Source organism: Rhinolophus sinicus, linkage group LG01 (assembly GCF_036562045.2).
Source record: "Rhinolophus sinicus isolate RSC01 linkage group LG01, ASM3656204v1, whole genome shotgun sequence".
In the NCBI taxonomy this organism is placed as follows: Eukaryota; Metazoa; Chordata; class Mammalia; order Chiroptera; family Rhinolophidae; genus Rhinolophus; species Rhinolophus sinicus.
This window is the reverse complement of record NC_133751.1, coordinates 126,189,490-126,217,437: the sequence shown is the minus strand read 5'-3', so window position 1 is coordinate 126,217,437 and position 27,948 is coordinate 126,189,490. Positions and strand designations below refer to the sequence as shown.

The window sequence follows — 27,948 nt, the reverse complement described above, 5'->3', positions numbered from 1 at the left end:
TATATACACATACACACACACCGTAGTACCTCGGTTTCTTGAGCAACTTATGCTCTATGCACGTGGGAAACCAAGCTGATTTTTTTTCACATGCTACAAACTGGAGGGGATTTGCTAAACATTAACAATGGCCTTAAAATAATGTAGGACAAATACTTTTATTAAAAGAAAAGCATTATATTAAGCACTTTGGTAGTGCCTATTTACAAATGACTACAAATCAGAGGATGAACTTCCTCAGCAGATTACAGCAAGGGCTGCTTTTAAGAACTAACAGTTTAGCTCGAATAATTCAGTGACAAACATTTTAGAGCACTCTACATACGAGGTTACATGCTAGATATTGAGGGAGTACAACATAAAGATGAGTTTCGGCCCTCACAGAGTTTACCAACTACTTAACAAATGAGGTATGCATTATATGTACCCAGCAGTAAAAATGTCCTCTTTTAAAATGTATTTCAAAAATTTTCTTCAGTCAAATAGACCCTTCATTCAATTGCATAAACCTCTGAGGTCTGTTTTTCTACCAGTAAGTCCTAAGCATCTCTAAGCGCAAATATTTGTTTTAACAGGTTGTCTACTGGCGTTTACAGCTGGGCCCTATACTGTTGGGTCCCCGCTGCCACCACATCACCAAAGGGCAGAAACTCCAGAGCCAGCCTGGGCTTCTCCCTCAGCTAGTCAATCACCACGTCCTGAGGCTGTCAGCGTCTCAAAAATACCTCAACTCCTTCCCTCCTCTCTTCACCTTTCTTAGTTCTGGCTTCATCAATTCTTATCAAGACTTCTGCAACAGACAAATTTTCTTTCCCTAAACAGAAATAGGGTATCGTTTTTGTTGTTGTTGTTGTTGTTGTTGTTTTTGGTTTTCCTGATTATAATAGAAAAAGATCCTTGGTGATCTTTTAAACTTTTCTCAGAGAACAGAGCAAGATATAAGGAAAATAAAGATGTCACCCATCATTTCACCATTTAGAAATAACCACTATTAATGGTTTTTTTTTTGTTTCCCCCTAGATTTATGGATCTTTTTTATCCTCAAACAAAATTGGGTCCTACAGTACCTACCCTTTGGGGAACTTTGTTCACTGACACAATGTGCCACAGGTATCTTTCTGGGTTAATCACCACAGCTCATAACTGCTTGTTAAAGCGGCACAATACTTCAGTGCCTGAGCTCCTTCCATCAGCCGGAATGCCCATTCTGGGCTGCCAGCATTACCTTGTGGAACTAACCGCCCTTCCTCCCCAGGACACGCAATCGGTTCCTTTCAGGTGGTTGGACTGATGCCAGTCCTGTCCCCCAGACACCCCTCCAATGCAGTCTCCATGCTTCCAAGGATGGGCACATAATTCAGGGGACACTACCTGACCAAGGCTCAGGTGAAAGATGGGTTTATGATCCAAGTCTTGCCAATCAGCTAGCCTAGGACTAGTCAGAAGTCCTTTGGAAGTTAATGTCTGCCTGCTACAGTCACCAAGCTGGCAGGGTGGACATCAAGAGCTGCAGATGTCATCTGTGTGCCCATGTGCGGAGGGCCTGCCTGAGAATAATGCCAACCCAGAGAAATGCAAGGCCAAGATATGAAGAAAGTAAAGATAAGATACCCTCCAAGTCCTGATCCAGCTCTGCCTAGAGCTGGATTTAAGAATTCCTGGTGACAAGAGCCAATAATCCCTGTGATCAAGTCAGTATGACAGAAATCCTGCCTCATCATCCCTAACACAAGACGTTTAGGATGTTTCCAATTCCTGACTAACTGCTGTGTTTCCCCGAAACTAAGACCTGGCAGGACAATCAGCTCTAATGTGTCTTTTGGAGCAAAAATTAATATAAGATGTGGTATAATATTATATTATGTAATATTATACTATATTACATTATATTATATATGTTATATATTATATAATATTATATTATGTAATATTATATATAATATTGTATTATATCATATATCATATCATACTACATTATATTATATTATATTATATTATACCTAGTCTGATGTTATAGTAAAATACAACTGGGTCATATTAATTTTTGCTCCAAAAGATGCATTAGAGCTGATTGTATTGTTAGGTCTTATTTTCGGGGAAACACAGTATATCAACGGATATCATAGATCGTCACACCCTCGTAAACCCGGCAGTACATTTCCAAGGGTCTCAGTACCTTCAGCCTTGCCCCTTCTTCCCTCATTCTCCTCTCTATCTTCAATCTATCCTTTGTTGCTTGACAAGGTATTCTTCGAAACAAATACATAACTATGACAGTTTCCTGCTGAAAAGCTTCACCTCCTTTAGGAGGAAGCAGGGGCCAGCACACCTATCATTCCAGCTTCATTTCAGCTCTTCCACACACTGATACCTCTGTGTTCAGATGACCTATTTGGGGTTTTTAATGCCATATCTTTCCATCTCCTCATGCAGACATATGTCCGGCACCTCTATCATTCTCCCCCCATTTAAATCTCAGCTACCATCATCTCCTAGCTGATGGGATTCCCTAACTCCCTAAGACTGAGCTAAGTACCCCTCCTCTTAGACCATGAAGAGTTAGAGCCCTCAGCACACACCACCATCTCCCCAAGCGACTACATGTTCTTTGAAGACTGAGCCATGTGACTTCCCAGAGCCCAGAGCATAGTAGGAATTCAGCAAATATTTTTTGACAGCATGACTGATTAAGTCAATGAGGAATGCTCAATTAATTGGTATGATGACTCTGTAGATAGGTCTACATTACCGAGCAGCACAGGCTATGCCTACACTACTGCTAGCATCAGGCTCTTTGCACGAAATCTCCAAAACCAAAGCCCATCTTTTCATGGGATTAATCATTAGCCAAGGCAGCTCATCATTCTATCCAGAACCTAGGTAAGAACTGGTATATTATAGGTGTTTAATAAATTTTTACTGAATTGATAAATTAATGTATCTTTTTATTTGGGTGACAAAATTGATGTTGGGAAAAAGGGAAACAAACAAGTGATACAGACTCTCAATATTCTAACATCATAGGTTTCTAAATACCATCATCCATTCAACATCAGCACATTTATTGAGCACATATTACTATGAGCCAGGCAACAACTTAGGAGTGAAGGATCTACCAGTGGCTAGACAAGCATGAATGAAGCGCCTGTCACTGAGCTTATATTCAGCTGAGGAGACAAGTAGTAAATAAAGAAAATAATTCAATGTTATAGATAAAAAAGAAGCAAACACAATTGGTTTGGTGACCAATATTGAACTCTAGTTAATGATATCATGCTGAAACATTTAAGAATTAAATCTTTTTTTATGCATTAAAAAAGGTGGATTGATGGACAGCGAGAAGATAGATATGGATTGATATGTCATAGAACAAATAAAGCAAACTGGTAGTTGTAGAGTCTAGGTTGTAGGTTTCTACTGTGCATTGTTTCTTTCACCTTTTTTGTATATTTGAAAAATTTTGTTAAAATGAGGAAGAATATTGGCTGCCATTTCATAATGTTAATTCTGACTCCCCTGATAATGAAACTGACATGATAGAAAAAAGTTTCATTGAAAAATAAAATTAAATCACACAAGAAGTAATCTGGTTTTAAAAACTGTACACAGAGAGTGCTGTTATGCTTTGAATTTTACCCAAACTAATTTTTTTTCAACTGGTGGTGATACTAAGCTGAGAGAGAGAGAGAGAGAGAGAGAGAGAGAGAGAGAGAGAGAGAGAGAGAGAGAGAGAGAGAAGGCTGGGAAGTAGGCTAGGGAAACTATTATAAACAGCTGAGTTGAAAAGGTAAGTGTTTGAACCATTGACAGAAGGCACACCAGAGTCACTTTTTCAAGCACTAAAAAAGCATTTAGAAGGAATGGATCCCTTAAGAGAACATCACCCCTGAAGGCTGAGACTCAGACTGAAGAGAAAATCGCCAAGGCTGATCCTATTACTCACTAGTCTGCACAGAAGTGCACAGTCCTTCTGATCCAAGTTAAAGGCCAAAAAAGGCATTTCAGATCACAAAGAGCTCCTTTGCTTGTTAGGTCCTAAAAATAAAATCATGCATGGAAGCAAATGACCCTTAGCTGAAGCCAATAGGTTTGTCATTTTCATGAAACGGAACTAGCTAGTTTCTAAAATTCCTGTTTTGTCAGGCAAAATTTTTGGTCTACAAGCCACTATTCCAATCTGATCATGCAAATAAACATGGCCAGAAGCCCCAAATCCTTGGAGAAATTGAGTTAGAATATCAACGACAACAACAACCAGTATGATGTGAGCAACTCATGAAAACTCAACCGTAGTAATATTAATAAATTCTACGGGAAGACAGAGAACAACATGAGGCCACTGGCCTCAAGAAGCTTCTGTCTTAAACTTGTACAACCCTTCTTACCCCTCCTTACATTGTTGTATGGTCTAAAAACAGAATAGGCATTATCATTCAATTTAATTTAATCGATAAATATTTTCTGAGTGCCTACAATGTGCCGGCATTACTCTAAGTGTTGGAGTTTCAGCAATGAACAAAACAGACAATACCCCTACTAAGATAAGCTTCAGATTCCAGGGGAGAAAAAAAATGAACAAAAGTGGGGGCAGCACATTCGCTCAGTTGGTTAGAGCGCGGTGCTCTTAACAACAAGGTTGCCGGTTCTATCCCCTCATGGGCCAGTGAGCTGCGCCCTCCACAACTAGATTGAAACAACTACTTGACTTGGAGCTGATGGGTCCTGGAAAAACACACTCAAATAAAAAAAAATAATAATAAAGTTAAAAAAAAAAGAACAAAAGTAAGTGAAGTATAAATGCTGGCTGGTAATACAGTTATGGAAGAGAAAACGAAGCATTTAAAATGGGGAAGGGAGTCAGAGTTAATCTCACTGAAGTGACATTTGAATTAAAGACCTGCAGAAGGAGACACGGAAGTCTAAGGAACAACTAAGTATGTTCTACAAGATGGAACAACCCATGCAAAGGTCCTAGGGTAGGGCTGTGCCTCGCCCGTCCAAGAAACAGCAAGGAGGCTAGAGAGCAGTGAGTAAGAAGACACGTAGTAAGAGATCAGGCCACATAGGCCGTGGGGTGAGACCTCAGCAGGCCTCGCGGCCAATGGAATGACTCCTCTTTCCCTACAGCGACAACCCATGGCATGACTTATGCTTTAATTAACTCCATTTTGTAGTTGGGTCTATGTGTTCTTTATTCATGAATTCAACAGCTATTCATCACCAGTGGTGTTACTTTACTACTTCAGGCATTGAGGACCCAGCAGTGTTCATGCTCCTGGGGTTCACCACGTGGGCTCTGGGCTGGACCCTGGATGCTGGGACAGCCACAGAGCAGGAGAGCCTGGCTCAAGGAAGGAAGGCTTTCCTGGGGACAAGATAGCTCCCTGAAAAATGAGCAGGGCAGCGGGGACATGAAGGACAGTGGCTCCCAGACAAGGGTGTTGCACATGAAATGGCCTGGGTATCAGAGACAACGTGGCACCTGAAAGATATGTCACAGCCAAGAGGTGGCAAGAAAACCCCAGAGGTCATCAGGGACCGGATGGTGTAAGAACCATGACAGGAGTTCAGATGTAGGAACTGGTATCCTCCTTACAGGCTGCTGTGGGGCACCAAAGTGTTCTTTTGAGAAAAAAGATGTAGCCAGAGAAGGTATCTTTCAATCTTCAACCATGAGCACAGGGGAAAGAATGAGCTGTGGGCTGTGACAGTGCTGTGTTCAAATCCTAGCTTTGCCACTCACTATCTTGGGCGGGTTACTTTAAACTTCGGATGTTTAAGTAGAATGTCGGGGACTAAGTGGGATTACAGATGTTGAGTATGGTCACAAAGCTGGTGGTTGGTAATTAATAACTTGGCCTTGTGCACCCCCCCCCATCAAATCCTAATCCTAATTTGATGAACTGGTACTTGCTCCAATTTGCTTTTTACCTGCAGCCATTTAACAAGAAGGAGAGGAACCCTTTCTCCAACATTTGACCTAGAATTCTCAAAGAAGAGACAACACTAGAAGTAATACTGTCAGCTTAAAGAGGCACGGTCGGAAGAACTGGACGGCTTTATTTTGCAACCACGATGGAAGTTCCTGAGCCAGGCACTCACTCCCCTGCACTGCTTTCCTTTCCATTAATTTTGCCCAGGGAATGGGTTTTTGTCAGTTGTCTTCGTTTCTTCCTTCCTCCTCTACAGAACCTCCAAGGTCTTCTCACTATGAACTGGGAAGACCAACCATCCCAGTTTGCCAGGGGCAGAGGGTGGTCCCACGATGCAGGCCATTCAACTTGAAAACGGGTTCACCCTACTGTGAACCAACACTTTCAGACACCCCCTCCCCCGCCAAGTGAGTGCTATAGAACAAAGCAAATGTGCTTTGCCTCTGTGTTGAGATCCTCTCTGCCCCACCCAATTGGGTCTGTCATTTCTAAAGTGGAGACATGATAGAGCCTTATTTTTGTTTATGCGCTTCCTTCTTGCCCCATAAAGAAGCAAGCGTCTGGAGAACAGACCCTTCGGCACCCCACAGAACCTGGCACACACTAGATGGTCAGGAGACATATATTGAACAAGTTGATAACATCAACAACCAAATAAATATTCCAATCTGAGTCTTCAATTCACTCTCACAATGAACAAGGAAACGAACTCAGGCTTGGTCACTTCTTCAGCTCTTATTGAGGAAAGCCTTAAGGGAATTTGGGAAGAGGGGGTGGTTAAAAAAAAAAAAGAAAGATTAGAGGTGAAATGGGAAGGCTCTAAATTAACACCTCTCAAATCCTCAATCTGTTCTTCACGCAACTTCATTACTTCTCTGTCATTTTGGACCCAAATTTCCAAATGTACCAATAAACGTTGCGTATTCCCCCGATTTGCCTATAACTACAGATTGTGAGCACCCAAAAGGCACATTCTTGGGTGTCTTCATATTGTGAACGACAGCTACATCATTGCAAGTGCTCAAAAATGTTAGTTAATTAATTATATAAAAACAAACATAGACAATCAACTCGGCCTAGAGAATAAGAGAATGTTCTATGACAGTGATGTGAGTGAAGAGGTTGTTAGCAGACAGACTGCTAAACATTATTCAAAGTTTTCCATGGTAGGATGTAAATATACGTCTGAAATGAAACTTGCCTGAAACCAGGAAAAAGGATCATCTCTGCTATTTACTTTCAGCCAGTCTCCAGGGAACAAAAAGGAAAAAAGCAATTAGATAAAAATGTTTTACCACGGCTGCTGATTTTATGTAAGTCAGATGAAGTTGGGAGAGGGTATCATGTAGGTAGATAATTAGAGCTACCCAAATACAGGGTAACTCAAGGTGGAAGTCATCACCTCAGGGTTTTATTTTCTCTTCTAAATAGTATAGGCAAAAGCCTTATCTATTTTATTTGTCTGTGTGGACAGATTTCTTTCATTCTGAAATATAACACACCTTGTTTGGGACTGAGGGAAAAAAAGAGATTGCCTTCAGGCATTAAGAAAAGGCAGGATGCAGACTAAAGGCCACGACTGAAATAATGCCTAAATACAGGGTCAAGCCAAGTCCTTGGCAAGCTCAGAAGAAGCAAAAATTAATTCTCAACAAGAAATAACAAAAGCGTCCCCAAATAAATACAAATTAGGAGCTACTCACTTGATGGACTACACAACAGACTTGCTAGCAAGAGTTTTAACAGAACCTTGAAAAAGTTATATTAAGTGGAAGAAAAGGAGAGACCATATTTTAATATGTGTGTTAAACCTACATAAAAATGTATGTGTGGGGCGGCTGGATGGCTCCGTTGGTTACAGTGTGAGCTCTGAACAATAAGGTTGCCGGTTTGATTCCCACATGGGCCAGTGAGCTGTGCCCTCCACAACTAGATTGAAGACAATGAGCTGCCGCTGAGCTGCCAGAGGGGCAGCTGGATGGCTCAGTGGGTTAGAGTGCGAACTCTCAACAACAAGATTGCCAGTTCAATTCCTGCATCGGATGGTGGGCTGGGCCCCCTGCAACTAAAGACTGAAAATGGCAATTGAACTTGGAGCTGAGCTGCTCCCTCCACAACTAGATTGAAGGACAACGACTTGGAGCTGATGGGCCCTGGAAAAACACGCTGTTCCCAATATTCCCCAATAAAATTTATATAAAAAAATGTATGTGTGTAAAAGAACAATGCTACGAGACACTTGTAGGAGAGGCTTTCTGTGTTTTTGTAATAGGGTATGTTTCTTTTTAAATTTCACTGGAAGATGGAGGAAGTCATTTAAACAGAGTATTAGAGGAAAAAATAAAATTTTGCTATCAGGGTGATTTGAAGGAGTCAGGAATGGCAAGGAATATAGGTGGCACCTTCAGAGAACAGCAGGTTGTCTGGTGCGGCTGGGGCCAGGACCCAGGGAGGGATGGAGTGCAGGGGGCAGGGCAGGGGGCACCAAGAGCTGAGGGTCTCAAATGCTTTGTTATGAACTTTGGACCTGACTCTGTGGGCGCTGCAGTTGAGGAGGAATAGCTTGGTCTTAGCTGCACTTTCAGAGCAGGCTCTGGTGGCAGGAAGGAGGCCTTTGTGCCTAGCTCAGAGGCCATGCTAGAGCGTGGACAAGAGATGGAAGCAGGAACGAGGGGGCTGCCTTGCGGGAGAAACGACTGAACTTCCCAGCTTCTTGGAAAACAACCACCAATCAATACATCTAGTAAGACAGGGCCTTAGTGTTTGCTGACCACTCAGCTGTTCCCTGCAGAAGCCGCTCAGGAAGGTGTCAGAAATAGTTGATACTGACGCGTACAAAACTACCCAACCGTAAACAGAATACATGGAGAGGATGGTTCCAGTGAAATTCTGAGATTTGGGCAAAACACTAAAGGAAACCCGGGCTTTTCAACTTGTTAGAAACTCCAACAACTTCGTGAGGAAATGAGTTAGAAGAGAAAGAGAAGTCGCCTCCAAGGGAGACATGGGCTCCAAACATTGGAGAGCAAGCGCATTTCAGTCAGTGGGTCTCATCTCACGGCTCCTCAGGCTTCGCCACAGATGCCTCTCTTTCTTCATCCTCCTCTCAGGCCCTTTCCGACCAGGGTTCTCCATCCTGTCTGCACTCCTCACATGCCAGAACACTGCTACATCTAACAGTAAGACAGCGGCACTTGAACACGACTTGATTCTACAAGCACAACGCTCTATTTCAGCGGTCTGCAAACTTCATTGTGCACCCACCAGTGGAAAACAATTTAAGCACATCTGCAATACACGGACATGTTTATCCATCAATTATATAATCATTACCATCAGCCCATAGAGTAACACAAGTACACTTGTTTTTTAATAATTAACAAGAACAACTATAACTTCTGAAATTTTCTTCTTATACTCAAAGGAATGGTCATGCAGACCACGAGATTAGCCACATTTTCCCAAAGGGCGAGGGAATGAAAGACTCTTTGGGGAAGATTAGGCTGGGTTGGACTAGACCCCACCCCTTTGTTATGTGGGGAGGAAGGGCTCCCTCTCTTAAGGATGCACCCAAGTTCTCCGTGGACAGGCTCTGGAAAGCAGGGTGCAAGAGTCACTGTTTTCAGTTGCAAATTCTCCAACTGACACATCTCAACATGATGAAACGTCTCAAACCGCTTCATTTCCCTATTTCCTCCATTCCAGGCAGCTTCACCATGAGGGATTTTCCCATCAACCTGTTACTTGATGAATCAGCCAACACTGAGGGTGGGGCCGGGCTCCATTATCCATTTAGGAGTTACACAATGCTGATTTTCTAATTCTTCCATCCTTTTGCATTTATGAGCTGTGATTTGTCCATGATTAACAACTTTCATCAACTATTTGACTGATGTCAAATACAATTTATCTTAGAAAATCAGGATCAAAGCTGGATTCTTTCCCTTTATTTTTCAGAGTACTGAAGTGGTGTCCTGGCAACTTGTAAAAGTGACCTATTGATTTTGTGGGTTTTTCTTGTTTGAAGTGTCATGGATTCCAGACTCATGGATTATTTCTCATTGGTTTGATTTCATGAAGTCATTATTCTCTTTGGTGCTCTAACTGTCCCATCTTTGGCTCTCGAGTCCTTCTGACTCCACCCCACTGGTCTGTCTTGGCTTCCTTGCTTTCTGGCATGCCAACATGTCTCATCTGGCACGTTTCCTGCCAGGGACCTGAAATCAGCTACTTATCTGAGCAGGAGGTTCCTTTTAGTGGGAAATGTGTTTGGGAATCCCAGTCTAAGTGCTAAGAATACTTGCGAGTGAGTCATCTTTACTTTTGATCCTTTTCAAAGTACAGAGCTGGGAAACATTGTCTTTTTAAAGATAAATACAAGTAAGTGCATATAGATATTTCCTATTCGAGTTGAATATTACACAGTCTTTACTTTAATTCTTTATGTACTCCCTTTCTTATACATTGAAAATTTTGGATCCTATGGTATACCTGCAATAGTTTCAAATAACAGAAATATTTCCCCCTATGAATGTACATTCCAAAGACTGCATTTTAAAGTCACTTGAAATAATTATTTTCTCAGGATGAGAGATTAACACTAACCTGATAGATGAGTAGGTTTGTTTCATTTTTTTTTTTTCAATCTGTTTCAGTTAGCGAGTGTTTTTCTGTTTTGGATTTTTTTCAATTGTGTGAAACATTTACATGGTTCCAAAGTCAAAACAAGGTACATTAAGAGACATCCACTTTCTATCCGTGATCCTGCACACCTCTCCTCCAGTGATAATCATTCTTACTAGCTTGTTTTTTATTCTTCCATTATGTCTTTTGAAAATACAAACGAAGTCATATACACTAACGTATACACACATGCCTCCTCCGTACCCTTCTTCTGTAGAATGGAGTAACTCTACACACTACCCTACACTTTGGTTTTTATCACTGAATTGAGCATCTTGCCCCAGAGAAGTGGACACTTTTGTCATTGCTTCTCACAGTTACACAGCACTTCTATCAATGGACCCCATTATAGGGACATTTGGGTTATTTCCAGTCTTTGTCTATTACAATCGTGCCACAATGAATGGCCTTGTGAACATGTCATTTCTTATTTTTGCTCACATATCTTTGGGATAGAGTCCTAGGTATAATTTGCTCAAAGGAAAGATGCATTGGTAGTTTTGCTAGATGGTAACACGTATCCTCACACACTGAACACCATGCTGCACTGTCACCACTAAGGTGGGAAAAGACTGCTATGCCTGGGCCTCACCACTGGAATAGCTATGCTGCCAACTTTCAGATGTTGGCCAATCTGATATGCACAACATGATATTGCGACGCCATTTGAAAAGCATTTCTCTTCATTGTGAGTGAGGTTAATGTGTTTTCATATGTTTGGGCAATAAATTTATTTTTCCTTTGAATTGGTAATAGATTTTGCCCATTTTCATATTGGATTGTAGAACGTTTTCTTCATTTTTTAAAAGCTCTTTACCTACTGAGGGGTGCCAAAAAAAATGTATACAAGTGGACACTTTGGTCAACGTTGCTCAAGCAGTAGTTCTCCGTAATCAGAAGTGTCTGGATGCTGATGGTAACCACTTTGAGCACCTCTTGTAATTGCAGAAGTCAAACATGACTTGTATTCATCTTTTGTTATCAGTATATATTGATTATTGCAATTTTAGTACAGTTTTCCTTTCTTAAAATGTGTATACATTTTTTTGGCACCCTCTGTATTAGTGACACTAACCCTCTGCTACAAAACTTACGGTGTTATTGTTGCCATGCAGTCTTTTTTTTTTTTAAGGGCTGTCAAATGTATCAGTCCCCCGCCCACCCCATGCTTGCTGAATTCTGAAATTCTGAGTCAGTTAGGATCAGTTAGAATACATCTAACTGAGTCAGACTACATCGCTTCTGATATACAGTTAGGACACTTACTCACTTCCAATGTTAATAGGGATTAAACTATGTTTCATCTTTAGTTATACTGTAAGCTACATTTAGTTACATTTTAGTTACATTGTGACTTTCTTTCAACTTAATCAACCAACACTGTAGAAATCCTCCATTCATGTATAACGAAATAGGGTTTTTTAGGACTCTAAATTCCAACACATTTAAAAGAGAATTTTATACTTTCTGGAAAAACGTTCTATTTGTGCTCCCTGGATACAGAACTGCGCCATCTCGTGGAGAATACACACATATCATTCAGGCAATTGTGGCCATTTTAGATATGACTAACATTTTTCATTTGGTGTAACACATAGGTCACTTCTTATTTTGTACCATCTCATCTTAGGCCCTCAAAGTTACACGTTTTACCATGCTGACCAGCCATCTGTCACCTAACATGCAACAGATTAGTTTGTCCCCTAAACTGTACCCCAGGGACAGGTTGCCATAGCAGGATGACACATGAGGGGTGATCAAACAATATGGTGAATGTTTAAGTAAAGAAAAAATTTTTACAGTAAAAGACACATTGCCATTGATGCCCCTCAAAATACTCCCCCTCACTTCAAACACACTTATCCCATCGTCCTTGCCACTTTCTGAAGCAGTTCTGGAAGTCCTCTTTTGTGAGTGTCTTTAGTTGTGCTGTCATGGCTGCCTTGATGTCCTGAATCATTTTGACTTTGGGGAAGAGCCAGAAGTCACGCAGTGCCAGACCTGGTGAATAACGTGGATGAGGATACACCATAATGTTTTTTTGTTGTTTTTTTTAAAGATTTTATTGGGGAAGGGGAACAGGACTTTATTGCGGAACAGTGTGTACTTCCAGGACTTTTTTCCAAGTCAAGTTGTTGTCCTTTCAATCTTGGTTGTGGAGGGTGCCATTTAGCTTCAAGTTGTTGTCCTTTCAGTCTTAGCTGTGGAAGGCGCAGCTCAGCTCCAGGTCCAGTTGCCGTTGCTAGTTGCAAGGGGCACAGCCCACCATCCCTTGTGGGAGTTGAAACTGGCAACCTTGTGGTTGAGAGGACGCACTCCAACCCACTGAGCCATCTGGGAGCTCAGCGGCAGCTCAGCTGAAGGTGCCGTGTTCAATCTTAGTTGCAGGGGGCGCTGCCCACCATCCCTTGTGGGACTCGAGGAATTGAACTGGCAACCTTGTGGTTGAGAGCCCACTGGCCCATGTGGGAATCGAACCGGCAGCCTTCGGAGTTAGGAGTATAGAGCTCTAACTGCCTGAGCCACTGGGCCGGCCCCCCACCAAAGTGTTTTTATCTGACAGAAATTGCCGTACCAGACGTGATGTGTGACACAGAGCATTTTCTGTTGTGATAAAAAAATATGGTGAATGCTGCTGCCAAGTGCCATCCATTGGAAAGACAGGGATCTTCAATACGGGAAGCGGGGCATTGAACCTTAACTGTAACAGTGTGTGACAAGTTTCAACTTGTTTGGTGCAGTCAGTTGGGTGTGAACTATGGCTGAGAAAAGGTGTGGTTTAAAGCGTGCTATAAATCATCCTTTATCATGACAACAGTTCGTGTCATACATCGCTTCTGGTATACGGCAATTTCCATCAAATAAAAACATTACAGTGTGTCCTCATCCACCTTATTCACTGTATCTGGCACCATGCGACTTCTCACTCTTCCCCAAAGTCAAAATGATTCAGGACATTGAGGCAACCATGACACCATAACTAAAGACACTCACAAAAGAGGACTTCCAGAACTGCTTCAGAAAGCGGCAAGAATGGTGGGCTAAGTATTCAAAGCGAGGGAGAGTGTTTTGAGGGGGATTAACGGCAATGTGTCTTTTACTGTAATGATTTTTGTTTTATTTAAACATTCACCGTATTGTTTGATCACACCTCGTAGCTCTAGGAACAATAATAGTCATGTTTACTATACACATAACGTTCTCTTACAAGTCTCTCTGAGCTAAAAAGAACATTTAAACATGAGCTGATTTTTTAAATTAACCCTTCTTAATTCTTCCTTCTTACACCTCACACAGCTGGGGATTAGTCCAATGTGTCTGCTGTTACATTTAGTGACCCTGAGTAAAGGGTCTCAGGGGGCTGCACACAAGGGGGAGAGGCAACCACAAGGGAAAAGACAGGGTAGGGATCCCTTGGGTTGTAACTGAACTAAGGAAACAAGTGTACGTCTCAGATATTCATTTTAGGATAGAAACCTGTGCATTAAAATTATCTGATAATTTCATTAACTGGGAATTCTCTACTCTGAGCATCCAAATGAACTGTTTCACCCATGTGACCTTTCATTTCCAGAATAGGACTTCTCCTCATCACCAAGATCTCCTGACTCAAACAATTTCCTCTTGGCCTGAACACTATCAAACCTAGCTTCACAATACTCAGCTAATTATAAATGAAATGAGGCTAGAGGCGGGTAAACTGATAGCAGCAGCAGTAGGAAATGGTGAATGTGGGAGGAAAAAAACTACCATCAAAACAGAAAAATGCTAAGAGCCTACAGTTGGGGCCAATTAATTGATCACCTTTTAGTGGGCCCACTGTATCACCTCCTAAAATAATCACTGCTATCGGCAACAATGACACCGTGTGAGCAAGAGAAGGTCAGGTTGCCTTCTGGGCCTAGTGGTTAAGAAGTCAGAAAAGTGCGAAAGAGTGCTTTCCAAAGTTGCATTTTTAAAAAGCAAACTTTTTTCTTTAAAGTTTGGTGCTTAAGTTAAGGTATCATTATTTGGAAAATGTATGGACACAGAAGACCTCATTTCTCATCACTAACCAAGTAGATCCTAAGCAGCATCTGTGTAACATAAAATGGGTGTCGTGCCAGCCAATCCAAAGTCGACCCAAGCCCTTTCACAAAAGGCTCGCATGGACTTTCAATTGCAATTAAAAAAAAAAAAAAAAAAGTCAGTTATTCCCAAGGCCAAGGTTCAGTAGCACACGTTTCTACAGTTCAGGGCCCTGGGAATCATAACTAAAAATACATGGCCATCAAATTTCTTTTCCCGTTTATCTTTGATGGCATTCTGGAAAGCAGAGGCGAATGTGGATACTCACGGAACATGGTGTAAAACTGCTGTGGGTTCAGATTCCATTTTCCCCAGGGGGTCTTGTGGCCTTTGGACTGGGCATAATTAGCATGGTTAAACTCCGGCTCGGTGCCGAATGAGTCCAGGACTCGGAGCATGCACCTGAAAGAAAAAAGTGCTCTGAGTAAATCTACAGCTTTGACCCCAAAGCTTGAAACATGAAAACTCTAAACTCTCTTTCAGAAACTGCCCAAAATGGACAGATCCTTTTATTTAGAAAAGCTACTGGACAGGAATTGAGAGGTTTTAGAATAGCTTGGACACCAAACATCTCCATGTGTGACTACTGAGCCTAGACCATCACAGCACATACAATCGGCTTCGGGTGAGTTGACTAATCATAGAAGATCACTCAAAAGTACCCACAAGCTGGAGCCGCCTGTTCACTGCTGTACCCCTAGCCAGGGCCTAGCATACAGTGGTGACTAGTGAATACTTGTTGAAGAAACAAAGAACCACCATTTTTAGAGGTAGCTATGGTCTGAATGTTTATGTCCCCCCAAATATATACCACGTTTCCCCGAAAATAAGACTGGGTCTTATACTGTATTTCCCCGAAAATAAGACCGGGTCTTATACTAATTTTTGCTCCAAAAGATGTATTAGGGCGTATTTTCAGGGGATGTCATTTTTTCATGTAACAACAATCGACATTTATTCAAAGACAGTCATGTCTTCTTCTTCTGGAACATTGTCATATGTGCTAAATGCGACCGTCTGGCTGACGATCTTCACTGGGGCTTCTTTTCGGGGTAGGTCTTATTTTCAGGGAAACACAGTGTGTTGAAATCCTACGCCCCAGAGGTGATCGTATTAGTAGATGGAAGCTCTGGGAGGTGACAAGGTCATGACAGGGCAGCACTCATGAATGGGGTCACTGCTCTTTTAGCAGAGCTCCCGGGCCCTTCCATCATGTGAGGAAACAGGAAGTTTGAGACCTGGAAGCCAGCCCTCACTCCACCATGATCTTGGACTTCCAGTTTCCAGATCTGTGAGCAATCAATGCTTGTTTTTTACAAGCCCCCAGTCTGTGGTATATATTACAACAGCCTGAACAGACAAAGGTGGAGATCTTATTCTGCTTAAAATACTGGCATAGCTTAGCTCTTTCAACAATCATCCAACATTTTCGTCAATTAATTAGAATATGTGATTTTAGGGAAAGCTTAGAATTTCGCTCAATAGGCAGTGGTGATTTTTATATATTCGACAGTAACAGAACATTATTGGTTTCTCCCAGGACCTGAAGAAGTGGAATTGAAGATGTTTCATTTGGCTGTTCCGCCGAAGCCTTAGAACGGGGTCAGCCAAATCTGGTCCACTGCCCACTTTTGTATGGCCTTCGCGCACAGAATTATCTTTACATTTTTATATCGTTAAAAGAAAAAAAGAAAAAAAAAAGGACAAAAAAGAATGTTTTGTGACATGTGAAAATTGTATGAAATGCAATTCTCAGCATTCAAAAATAAAGTTTTATTTGAACATAGCCACACCCAGTTGTTTACATATTACTGTGGCTTCTTTCACACAATGAACAATACAGTGAGAGAGACAGAGACCATATGGCCAGTAAAGTCTCAAATATTTACTATCTGGCCCTTGACAGAAAAAGCCTGCTGACAAACTGCTTTAGCGCGCACATAGAATGACCAATCAGAGGAAAGGAATCAATACTAAAACAGAATTTACTGATTTTGTTTACAGTTATTTCATTAGTGATTCTCAAAACATTGATGTAAATTTAGCTAATAATTGGCCAATTAAAATGGCACAATTTTCTGTTATGTATCAAAAATACCTCTGAATAGCCTTTACTGGACCAATAAGCATGAAAGTAAGTAAAGATTAAAGCTTGCATTTTAGAGTCAGATGATGGAAATGACTTTCAAGTATCTGATTCAATTTCTTTCTTCCTTTTTGCACTATTAGGGAGTCATTCTTCCAACGTTTTATTTTTACACCAATGTGTGATTCAGGAAAAAAAAAATGTGAACACCAGATTGGATTTTTCAGGAAGGGCAACAGTAAATTGCCATTTTGGTGTGATGATTTTCTCATTAGCTATCACCACCGTTTTTCTAGATAAGGAACAAAAGAAAGAGGGAAGGTAGGGATGAAGGAGGGTGGGTCATGACCACAAAGTGAAATACAAGATGACCACAGAAAGCATTTCCTTGTTTTGGATGCCTGTGTGGCTGGCTCTCAAGGAACATGTTATCATCACAGCGACAATTTTCACAGTCTCACCAAGAAGGTGTCATCAGCCTGGCAGCCAATAGGTGGACAGAAATGAGCGTCCACATCCAGGAAAAAGCTAGGGACCCAAGGAACTGACCAATGCATGATTTCCGAGCTCTTTGAACAGCTCAGAGCATTCCTTTTTTCTTAATAAAACATTCCCATGTTTTAATTTACAGTTTTCTTTTTAAAATAAGATGCAAAAGGAACTGATGGGAGCCAGCATATTTTTTTTTCTGAGAAAGATGGCAGGAAACAGCAGGGACGACAGAGGCAGCTTGCTGCAGGAGGTCGCTGCCAGGGAGGGAGGGACGCATCCTGACAGGTGAGGCTGGAAAGGTGCAGCTCCTGCCAGAGGGACAGAGCTGGGATTCAAGGACAATGGCGCTCAGAGCAGACAGGGCAGGGAGCAACAAGCACCCTTGTCATAAGGAAGCTTCGCCTTGAAGGCTTTGGCTGCTTCCACTTATTTGCCATCGACTCGAACATTCTATATTCCTCCCCAGCTTTGGCTTGTGACTCTGTTTTTAACTTGGAGTTTTATTGGTGTGATTTTCAATACGGATAATTAAAACAAACTCTAACGAGTAAAGATGCCTGGTAGTCACCTAACTCCTGAATGCCTAGACGTACGCTACGGGATGGTGGGCGTTTTCCCAATGGAAGGCTATAGAGTGAAGGATCCCCTGTCTCATACACTTGTAATTCTACATCCTTATACTTGAAGCTTTGATTTAGGAATTGCCTTTTTTTTTTTTTTTTTTTTTAGCTTTTCTGGGTTTGTTTTATAACCAGAGGCAGGAGACTGATCTTTGTCTATGACAGAGGAGGCTTAACATAGTTTTCCTCCTTCGATCACTTTCTACAGCTGTGTATTTTGGAATTGTGTTTGTGTTGTTAATATTTATGCCCTTCCTCTAATGCCTTGGTTCTGGAGCATCAGGAACAGACTGATGACTTAAAAAGATATTTGCCTTGCTGCCCGAGCAGCTGGCCTCCTTCTAACAGGGATCACTGCACCAATGCCAAATGACTCTTGGAACATTCTCTCTGCTCTAAGCCACACCATTACAAGATGGATGCTCATAACCTCCTTGCCAGGACCTACTTTCTAATTTGGAGCTTAATGTAAAACATGGTATACTGTAGGCTAATTTGCATCTCACTTTCCTGTGTGTCCTCAATGCTCAGCAAAGGCTGCATAAGAAGCAAAGTGGGAATGAGTTTTGCAGTACCTAGCAGTATACTAGCTGTGTGTAGGTATTTAGTAAATGTTTAATTGAATTGCCTGGTCCCTACAAAAATTAGACAGAATTTACAAAGATCAACATTTCCAAGATCAACAGGACTCAAGAGTTTTTTCCTAAAAGAAACATCAGATGATAACTTTACATTTAATGGAATTCGTACCACCTACTATTAATAGCCCTGAGAAGTTCTAATCTTCAAAATGGAAACAAATGAGCAAGAAACTTTCTGGAGGCCCTGCTTGGCCTTCTGATGAAAGCTTAGTTTCATCACGCCACAAAGACATCAGGGCTAAAGTACTAACAGACCTCCTGCCAGCTAATATCACTAACACAGATGATTTGTTAAAGAAAGGCGGCATAAACATTACACTCTTCCGTAAACCCCCTCTGAGATAGTGCCTTTCGATCCAATAAGAATCAAATACCAATCAACAGTGACCATTTTGATAATGAAATTGTCTTTTTTAATTGACCTAAACACTACTGCTGAGAACATTTTCCCATCCAAACCGCCCTTCTTAATGGCGAGGATATGTGAGTCCAGGGATGGTCGCACTGCCCAGTTCCTTTAGCACATTTATCAGATGCCTGCCATTTGCAAAGCGTCAGAACACAGCAGCACTGCCTTTCTTTCTTTCTTTTTTCCTTTCTTTCTTTTTAATGCTGTAGCTAAAAATAAAACAACAACAACAACACTGTTTACTTACATGACTTATTAACCAAGAAGAAAGATGGGTATTTCCATGTAACTGAGAACAAATGTGATGACCCATGATTCATGAAAACTTCAAGAAAACAATAAACCCAGAATCAAGACAAACCTGATGCAGAAGGCAGAGTGCTATTCTGGCCCATACCAAGATTTTTATTTTGCTTTTTTGTGAAACTATATCCAAAGGCAATGAAAAGCACACAGTCTCTTCTTAATCAATCCCTTTTCTCTGCCCATGATGGTTTCACTACCCAGTGAGGAAAATCATTGCTACTGAAAATCAGTGCTACCGCAAGGGAAGGGAATGAATGACAGTGGTGTTTCCCTCTGTGTTTTTGAGAAGGTTCTTAATATGTTCAATTTTCATTTCTTTCCATTCTAAAGGCCTTCCAGTCTGATATAACCTTGGAGATTAAAGTTAATAATATTAAACTATAAACTAACCTGAAATAAAGAAACCTAGTTCAGGCCATTACTGATTCATTTATTGGTTAGGTTAAAAGAACATATCAAAACATCTCTTTACTGAATAGCAAAAGAAAAGACACACATAGAGGGGTTCCCAAGTTGTGCTAATTGAAGGATTTGCAGGCTTCTCTTAGGAAGTCAGTTCAAACTGTAGGTCAACACCTACCATCACTGGTAAAGTTGGTATTAACGTTACGATTTTTACTCAAATTCATGTACCACTGATACTATTAAATAAATATGATGTTTGTTTAAACTTATTCACCTTTTAAAATTTATTAGAAATTTTTACAGACCATAAATAAAAGCCAGTATAACTGTAACAAATGGAAGACAACAAAAAAAGCATATTACTCTTCTTTAGTAAGTATTAAACTCAAACTAGATACTTTTGCGTGCTGAAGGCTGAGATGTATAGCTGTTCTCACTGTTAAAAATACATGCACGTGTTAAAAGTAGTGTTGAACAGATCGTAGCATCAAACTAAGCCCTTTTCAGAAAGATTGAAAGAAAACAGAAAAATAAACTTCATTATATAATTCAATGTCATTTAGTGTTATGCTGTGTATCATGTACAATCATTTCAAATACTAAATCACGGTCCCAAACTCACACCCAGGAAACACTGAACTCATCTACCAAATAATACAGACTGTGCACAGACTAACCCATGTACTTGAGTCATACTAAGCCTGAGGCAGGTATTAAAAAGTGCAAGACCAACATTCAGACAAGCTATTCCCAGCTTTCTCTTCCAAGAATGACAAGAATACTGATGGTGGAAAGTCGAAGAGAAATGAGTCACTATCTCAAACCTAAGAAACACAAGAAATGACTCTGTCCATAGTTTATCAAAATCATTATTTGATTAAACAGATGAGATTGGTGTAGGCGTACTGAGAGGAATGCTAACTAAGTATTAGGGAAGGCAAAAAGGAGCTTGGACACTTGTTTTCTATTCTTAAAAGAAATCAATGAAAATAATGAATAGCCCTTGAAAGTAAAAAGTCATTGTGGAGAATCTGATTTTCAATTAGGAATGGAAAATATACTCCACATAGTTCAAAAGGTAATCTTTGATAAGCTTTTTCTACCTGCAACCATGTGACCTTGTTAAAAAAAAATTAAAACTCTACAAACTTAAGAGCAGCATGCAGCACTTACTGGTAATGTACCCAGGATGGTCCAAGAGTTTTCTTGAATTGAGCGAGTCCTACAATGTCGATATAAATGAGTTCAACGATTCTGTCTCCTACAGTTGGGCAGCCAGATCGGTTTCCTACAACCTTCTTCATTATTCTAGAGAAAGGGCAAAGGGAGGAAAAAAAGATAAACAATTTACTTCAAGGCACTACACTTAACAACTTTAATAGGTACATAAACATCCAAGAATCCTTATCCGAGAGGATGGCAAGGCCCTTCCCAATCTACTGCTTATCTAAGTTCTGCCCACCCATCGAGGCCCATCCAGAGCCCTGCTTCCAACTCTTGCAAAAGAAAATGGTGTACAAACAGCCTTTGAAATCAAGGAAGATACAGATCTGAATTTATCGCCACTATCTAGCAGCTGTGAGATCTTAGACAAGTTACTGAACTTCAGAATCTTTCCTCAGAGTCAAACAAAAAAACCCCAGCACAAAACCACATTGGATACAGATAAGAAAAGATAGCAACCTCTCAGGTACCCTTCGGGGCGACATGAGGTATTGAATAGAAACTGACTAATGTATAGTAGATACTCATGACTATTAGTTTCTTATTACTCCAGCCCTCACTGACCTCCTACTTCTGACCTCTTCTATTTCTGGCATCTATAGTATAAATTACTTTCAATACTGTCTTGTATTGTCTCCTAATGTTTTCTCTTACATCAAATTGTTCCTTCTGACTAGACTGTATTACAGACCGGCACTACAGTTTATACTTCTTCATTACCCTTTCTTCCAATGTGCCATTCACCTAGAAATGGGTCTTCATTGAAGCCTTCTGCCCCTGCTCATGTGCCACAACAATCCTTCACCAAATGATGCATAGATCCTATTTCAAAGGACAATAGACATAAACAGGACTCTGCTCTATAGCTGTGCCAGGCACACTGTTCCTTCTCCTCTGGTTCCCTATAACCAAGTTCTTCCCAAGAATTTGAAGATTTTTTGGTAAAAGGTGAGGTAGTAAATACTTTCATCTTTAAGGTCACACTTTCTCTCTCTCAACTACTCAACTCTCCATTGCAGAATGAAAGAAGTCACAGTTGATACAGAAACAATGGGTGTAGCTGTGTTCCTACGAAACCTCATTAATAAAAAAAGGCAGGACTAGACTTGGCCCATTGAGGCAGAGTTTCCTGATTCCTGGTCCACCCTGTATTCAGTGGTTCCCAAACTTGTCTGCATATTGGAAACCTGGAGGCATCAAGATATGGATGCCGGTGCCCTATCCCGAAAGGTTGTGGTTCGATTAGTCTGAGCTATGGTGTGAGTTTGGGGAATCTAAAAAGTTTTCCAGGTGGTTCTATGTGCAGTCATGGTTGGGAACCATGGTTCTATGTTGCTTCCACAACTGTCTTCTTGAAAAATACACATCTGTCCCTGTCACTAGTGCTTCAAGACCTCTACAGACTTTCTCTTGACCACCAAACTAAGTCTGCCTGGCAGACCCCTAATAAGCCTTTCCTGACTTCCCCAGAAAGCACTTGTCCCTGGGGTTCCTACAGTAAACCACTCATGCATTCATCCATTTATTCGTCCTTTCACTCATTTGTGCAGTAGTTATGAGCACCCACTGTGGGCTAGGCACTATTCTAGGTGCTCAATACACCGTGGGCAATATTTCCACAGGTTCTACACTCCCTGTGCTCACATTCTAGCATTCATCTCTCAATTAGCACTAACCACATTAGAATTAGTGTAATTATTAAGTGACGCACCAGTTGTAATCATCAAAAGATTGGCATCTCCTTGACCACCTGCTGCTCATCTCTATATCTTATACCAAGAACCAGCCCACAGCAGGCATGGGGGAATGACGGCACCTACTTCACAGGTGGTGTACCCAGTGTGTTTTAAAGGAAACAGGAAGGAGGCAACAGGAGGCAGCCTGCTGAAGGGACACAGTGGGGGTTAAGGGTTCAGATGACCTCAGGTTTATCTAGATCTGAAAGGAGACATGCAGTACAGTGGTCAAGAGCACAGGCTATGAGGTCAGACAGACATATGGCTCAAGTCCTGGCTTCCCACGTATTCTCCGTGTGACCTTCCACAACTCATCTGTGGTCTGAACCAGTTTCCTCATCTGTAAAATGCAGAAAGCAGTAGTACCTATTTCCAAGTTTGTGCTAAGGACTAAATAAGATGAAACATGTAAGATGCTTAGTGTCTGATGCACAGTGAGCACTCAACAAATGCTAGCTGTTAATAGTCATCAGTGCTGTTGTAACTAAAGCCATTATCAGTTTCCGCCCATGGAAATCACTTAAGAAAGGACAGCCGATATTATCTTACGGATATTGCTTTCATCTCAACACTGCCACTAATGAGGTGCGGACCTTGGACCTAACACAAGTGACCCATCTGGGAGTCAGTATCTTGAACAATAAAGTAGGAGCAGGGTGGGATATACTTTAACACCCCTTCCACCTCCAGAATGTTGATTCAAGGTGTTTCTTGTGGAACATTTGACATGTGGCAACATGTTTTGCAAAAGTCTCAGTGGGCAGTTATCCAAAAGGAGTGAAGGGGAGCTAAGCATTCCTGCTTAGCCAGCTGTGTCAATCTAAAAGAGATTAAGAGAAGGCTGGAGCTAGAAGCAAATTTCAGTGAAATAGAAAACCCAGGTAGAGTTAACAGGCTCAGAGTTGAAAGTTGGCTAATTGAAAAAGGATTGGATCAGGGCTTTCAGGAAACTCATTCTATCCAAATTAAATTATAAACAGGAACCTGCCCTGTTTCAAGATTTAGAAAGCTTGATGTAGGGAATGGTATGAATTTCAACAAGAGACAGGGAATTAGGAAAGTCAATAATGTTTTGTGCAGATGTTGGAAGCACCTGTAATATCAAAGAATAAGCTCCTTAGTTTGAATTTTCTGGCATTCATTTATGCAGCCTCTGGAGCCTGTCACTACAATGAAAACATATTATCCTTTTCACAGTGTATGTATTTAGCTCCTGAAAATAATCTTCTTATCTCTTGTTTAGTGAATTATCACTTTCATTTTCCTCCACAAGAAATTACACACTAATAGAGGGCTTTAAGAGTTTACAATTTCTTTTCTGTATTCTGATTTTAAAATTGAAAAGTAATCTCCTTACTCCTTGAGCTCAGCCAGTGAAGCTGAAATCCTAATGTCATGGCCCAGTAAGTACAGAGATGTAATTAAATCACTCCATTGAACTAATTCACCAAGAGGGCCACCACTGAAAGCTGTCTCCGCAATCTTAAATCCAGATTCCTTCGTCAGGAGTCCCAGGTGAACGAGGACCTGAAAAAAGAAAACAAGAGGCAAAAACTGATTCCCACTGAACCAAGCATAAACTCCACAAGAAAACACCGAAGGGTGATGAACCAATGCTAAAGTCGTGTCTGCGTTCTACTGAAATCCCAATGGGGGTAAGGAGTTTTTCTAGAAAGTACAAAGAAAGGAAAACAATACTTTTTCATTGTTGTTTTAGAGAAATAAAGTCATTATTGCCCTCAGTATGGCTAAGAGCATCAGGTATGGACTTTTAAAAGAAGGATATATTTAGAAAGTCAGCATTAAAGGAGAGTAAGCCAGAAAAATGAAATATTTTTGAATAACTTGGGACTTTTTTCCATAGCTAAAATATTTTTACACTTTTAACATGGAACATATCAAATGTATACAAAAGCAAAGATTACACGATAGTCAATTCCAATGTACTCATCATGTAACTTCAAGAATGATTAACTCATGACAAATCTTGTTTAATATACACCACTCATTTTCTCCCAACCCCTCTATCTTATCTTGAAGCAAATTCTAGACATCACCTGCTTTCATCTGTATTTCAGTTTGCATCTCTACAGGAAACAAACTTTCACTTAAAAGATCATAACATCACTGTCACCCCTAGAATAGCTATTAATTCCTTAATATCATCCAATATCCAGTTAGTGTCTACACGTCCTCAAGTGTCCCTTATTTTTTCAAGTGTAGTTGGTTGAGTCAGAAGTCAAATAAAGTGCATAAATTATAATTGCTTCATATATGTCTTAGCCTTCTTTAATCGATAGTAGTTCCTGATCATCCTTTTTTTGAGGAGTGTGGGGGGGTATGTTTGTAATTTATTTGTCAAAGAAACTGGGTTGCACTTGCAGTGGTCTCTCTCACACTCCAGATTTTGCTGATTGCGTAACAGATTCTTCAGTCCCTTGTATTTAGTAATTAGATCTACACACATGACCCATTCATATTTTTTTTTCTTTGCAATACTACTTCACAAGGGGTGCCATGTACTTCCACTGGTGGGAACAATCTCTGTTTTGTGATGTTAGCAGCTACTGATGATTACTAACTAAATGCATTAATCCATTAGGGGTGGCAAAATGTTGATATTCTGTCATTCCTTCTGCATCTATTAGCTGCGATACTTCTATAAAGAGAAACTACCCCTCATCAACTATTTGGTTACACTCAAATACAATTTACATTAAAACAAACAAACAAACAAACAAAAAAACCAGCAACCTGGTCAATGCTTCATTCTTCCCCTTTATTTACCAGTTAAAAAAACAACAAAAATCCCCAAATTTGTTCTTTAGCATTCTCTAATAAGGACTAATGTGGATTAAAAAATATAGGTATCATTATAGAATCATAGATATAAGTATATTTGATGTGTTTCAATAAAGTGCAGTTATTATTCTTACTGATTATCAAATTGTCTCATTTTGGCCAATGGGGGGGCTGTTCAAGTTGGCTTCTAAGTTCTTTTGACACAATCCCTGTCATCTTTGACAGTTTCTTTGCTTTCTGGTATGAGGAAGTGTTCCAAGCTCATTGACAACTTCTGTCTCAGACCTTCGCCAATTTTCTAAGAAACTCCTCTTCCATTTTGTGAAAATGGTATGTAAAGAACCAAGTCTGTGTTTAGGGGACTCCAGATTACAACTGTTTGTAGGACTATTCAGTGGTCATGGCTAGAAAATTTGTTTTTCATCTAGGATAAAACTTATCATGAGTTCATACTGGTTTTTCCAATTCAAACTCAGGATTACAGTATTTTTACATAACATTATCCATCTGACATCTGTTACTTCCTCTCTCCCACACTGATAATCCCATTTTCAAGGACACTAATATAATTACTTATTTGCTTTATTCCAATACACATAATGGATTCCAAATGAGACTATCAACACCACCACCTACTACATGATTAGTAAAAATTGTTTTATGATATTTTTGTAGTATTTTGTCCTTTGTGATAGCCCATTAGAGATATTCAACTTACTGTGTTCTATAGTCACTAAGATTAGTCCTTTTCTATGTTTATAGTAAAATTGGATAGGCAGTCAATTCATTTGTTTCATATTCCTTGTGATTTTCAGGTGTTGCTTTTTTTTGAGTAATTAAATTTTATTTTACACTTATGTAAAATGATTCCAGTATCAAATCTACAAAGTAAAACATATTCAGAGAAGTGTGGTTTCTATACCTGTTACCTCTACACTATTCCCCCGCTCTTTATTTGACCTTTGTTTTATTGTGGTAAAATACACATAACATAAAATTTACCATTTTAACCATTTTTAAGTATACAGTTCAGTGGCATTAAGTAAATTCACACTGTTATACAACCATCATCACCATCCATTTCCTTTCATTTTTAATTTTATGGTTTATCCTTCCAGTTAAATATATATGATATATGAGCAAGAAGTGTATATGTGTTATATATACATTATATATTGGTGTGTATATATGTAACTACATGTATACATATAGATATAGATATAAACATATTCCCTCTCCCTTTTAAAAATAAGGTTCACTATTTTCCACCTAACTTTTCTTCACCTAACAATAAATTACTACATAGGATTATACAGATCTACTGTTTGCTTTTTACAGCCCATCTGGACCTCTGTCCACATGTTCTTCCACAGAGGACTCTTTAGTGCCAGGACGTTTTGTCTTGTTATCTCCCAAACTCAAGGGATCTAAGCAAAACTGATCCATCCAAGTTTGACTTGGGGTTTTGCCAGCGTATCTGTATTTTCTTTTTCCAGGATATCAAATTAGTCAAATTAGGAATACCTAACTCATTTTTAATTTATTTTTAGACATAGGAACAGATCGTTTACTTTGCTCAATTTTTTCATTATCAGAACAGTTAATCTAAAGCCACAGCCACTTAGTCTCTAATTAATAGGGTATAAAATCTTCCATGCTCAGGGGTATTCTAGAGTTTTGCCAAGCATTGAAACAAACTGGTTCAAGTTTAACTTACAGTATCTCTCTCTCTCAAGAACGTAAGCAGCAATACCAACCAAACAGAGAAGCAATGGGACTCACCAGTTGCCCAAACCCCAGAACTGACAAACATCAAAAAGAGAAAATTGTCACGATGATGTAACAGAAAGTTCTCAAAGGTTGTATTCAAGTAAAGAAAAGAGGATTAAGTTTCCTGACACCACTGAGAGAGACAGATGGTTCAAAGGAAACATCTTACAGGCAGATATTCTGGGTGTCTTCACCCAAGACACATGTGTGCTGGTCCTTGCTAAGTAAGATGATTGTAACTGGGGAAAGGAAAACGCAAAAATGGCTGTACAACAGACAGAGCAGATTCACCCTGAGGGAACATCATTGAGACATGACATTTCTCTTAGTCTTGTTTCCAAGCAAAATCAAATTTTAAAAGAAAACTGGCATCTAACTGAACTGACTTAATTAGAAACTCACTTTCTTCCTTTTTCTCTTTTCAAGATTCTGCTTTTCTGCCAGGGACTTGATTGCTTGGATCCATGCGTCAGCCATTCGCCGGATCCGCAATCTCATCCAACGAAATTCTTCATGCTTTTTCATCATACTGTGGAGAATATTAAAATCCGTACGAATTTCCGCCTAGAAACAGAAATTTAATAAAAATGAGTAGAAGATAAAAAGTCAGAAACCATAATGGTTTTCATGATGTGACATTTGAAAACTTGAAAGAGATACTCAATTAAATGCAGGGCTTCAAAAGTGAGACTTGTCTGCTGCACAGCTTTGCTTTTAAGGTCCCAGGATTGCACATTGAAGCAAAGGCCCCTGACTGCTGATCTGCTTTAAGG

At 40.2% G+C, this 27,948-nt stretch overlaps 1 protein-coding gene across 8 annotated transcripts in view; it reads right to left on the bottom strand.

Annotated features, from left to right (window-relative positions):
- The window catches only part of MGAT5 (alpha-1,6-mannosylglycoprotein 6-beta-N-acetylglucosaminyltransferase), a 322,695-nt gene that overhangs the window by 90,464 nt on the left and 204,283 nt on the right, over window positions 1-27,948 (bottom strand). For all 8 annotated transcript variants that reach the window (XM_019731135.2, XM_019731136.2, XM_019731137.2 and 5 more), the window contains 4 exons: window positions 27,578-27,739; window positions 23,961-24,130; window positions 20,817-20,951; window positions 14,953-15,086 (listed from right to left, as the gene is read on the bottom strand). In XM_019731135.2, the coding sequence (XP_019586694.2) occupies window positions 14,953-15,086; window positions 20,817-20,951; window positions 23,961-24,130; window positions 27,578-27,739 (601 nt within the window). The remainder of the gene's footprint in view (window positions 1-14,952; window positions 15,087-20,816; window positions 20,952-23,960; window positions 24,131-27,577; window positions 27,740-27,948) is intronic.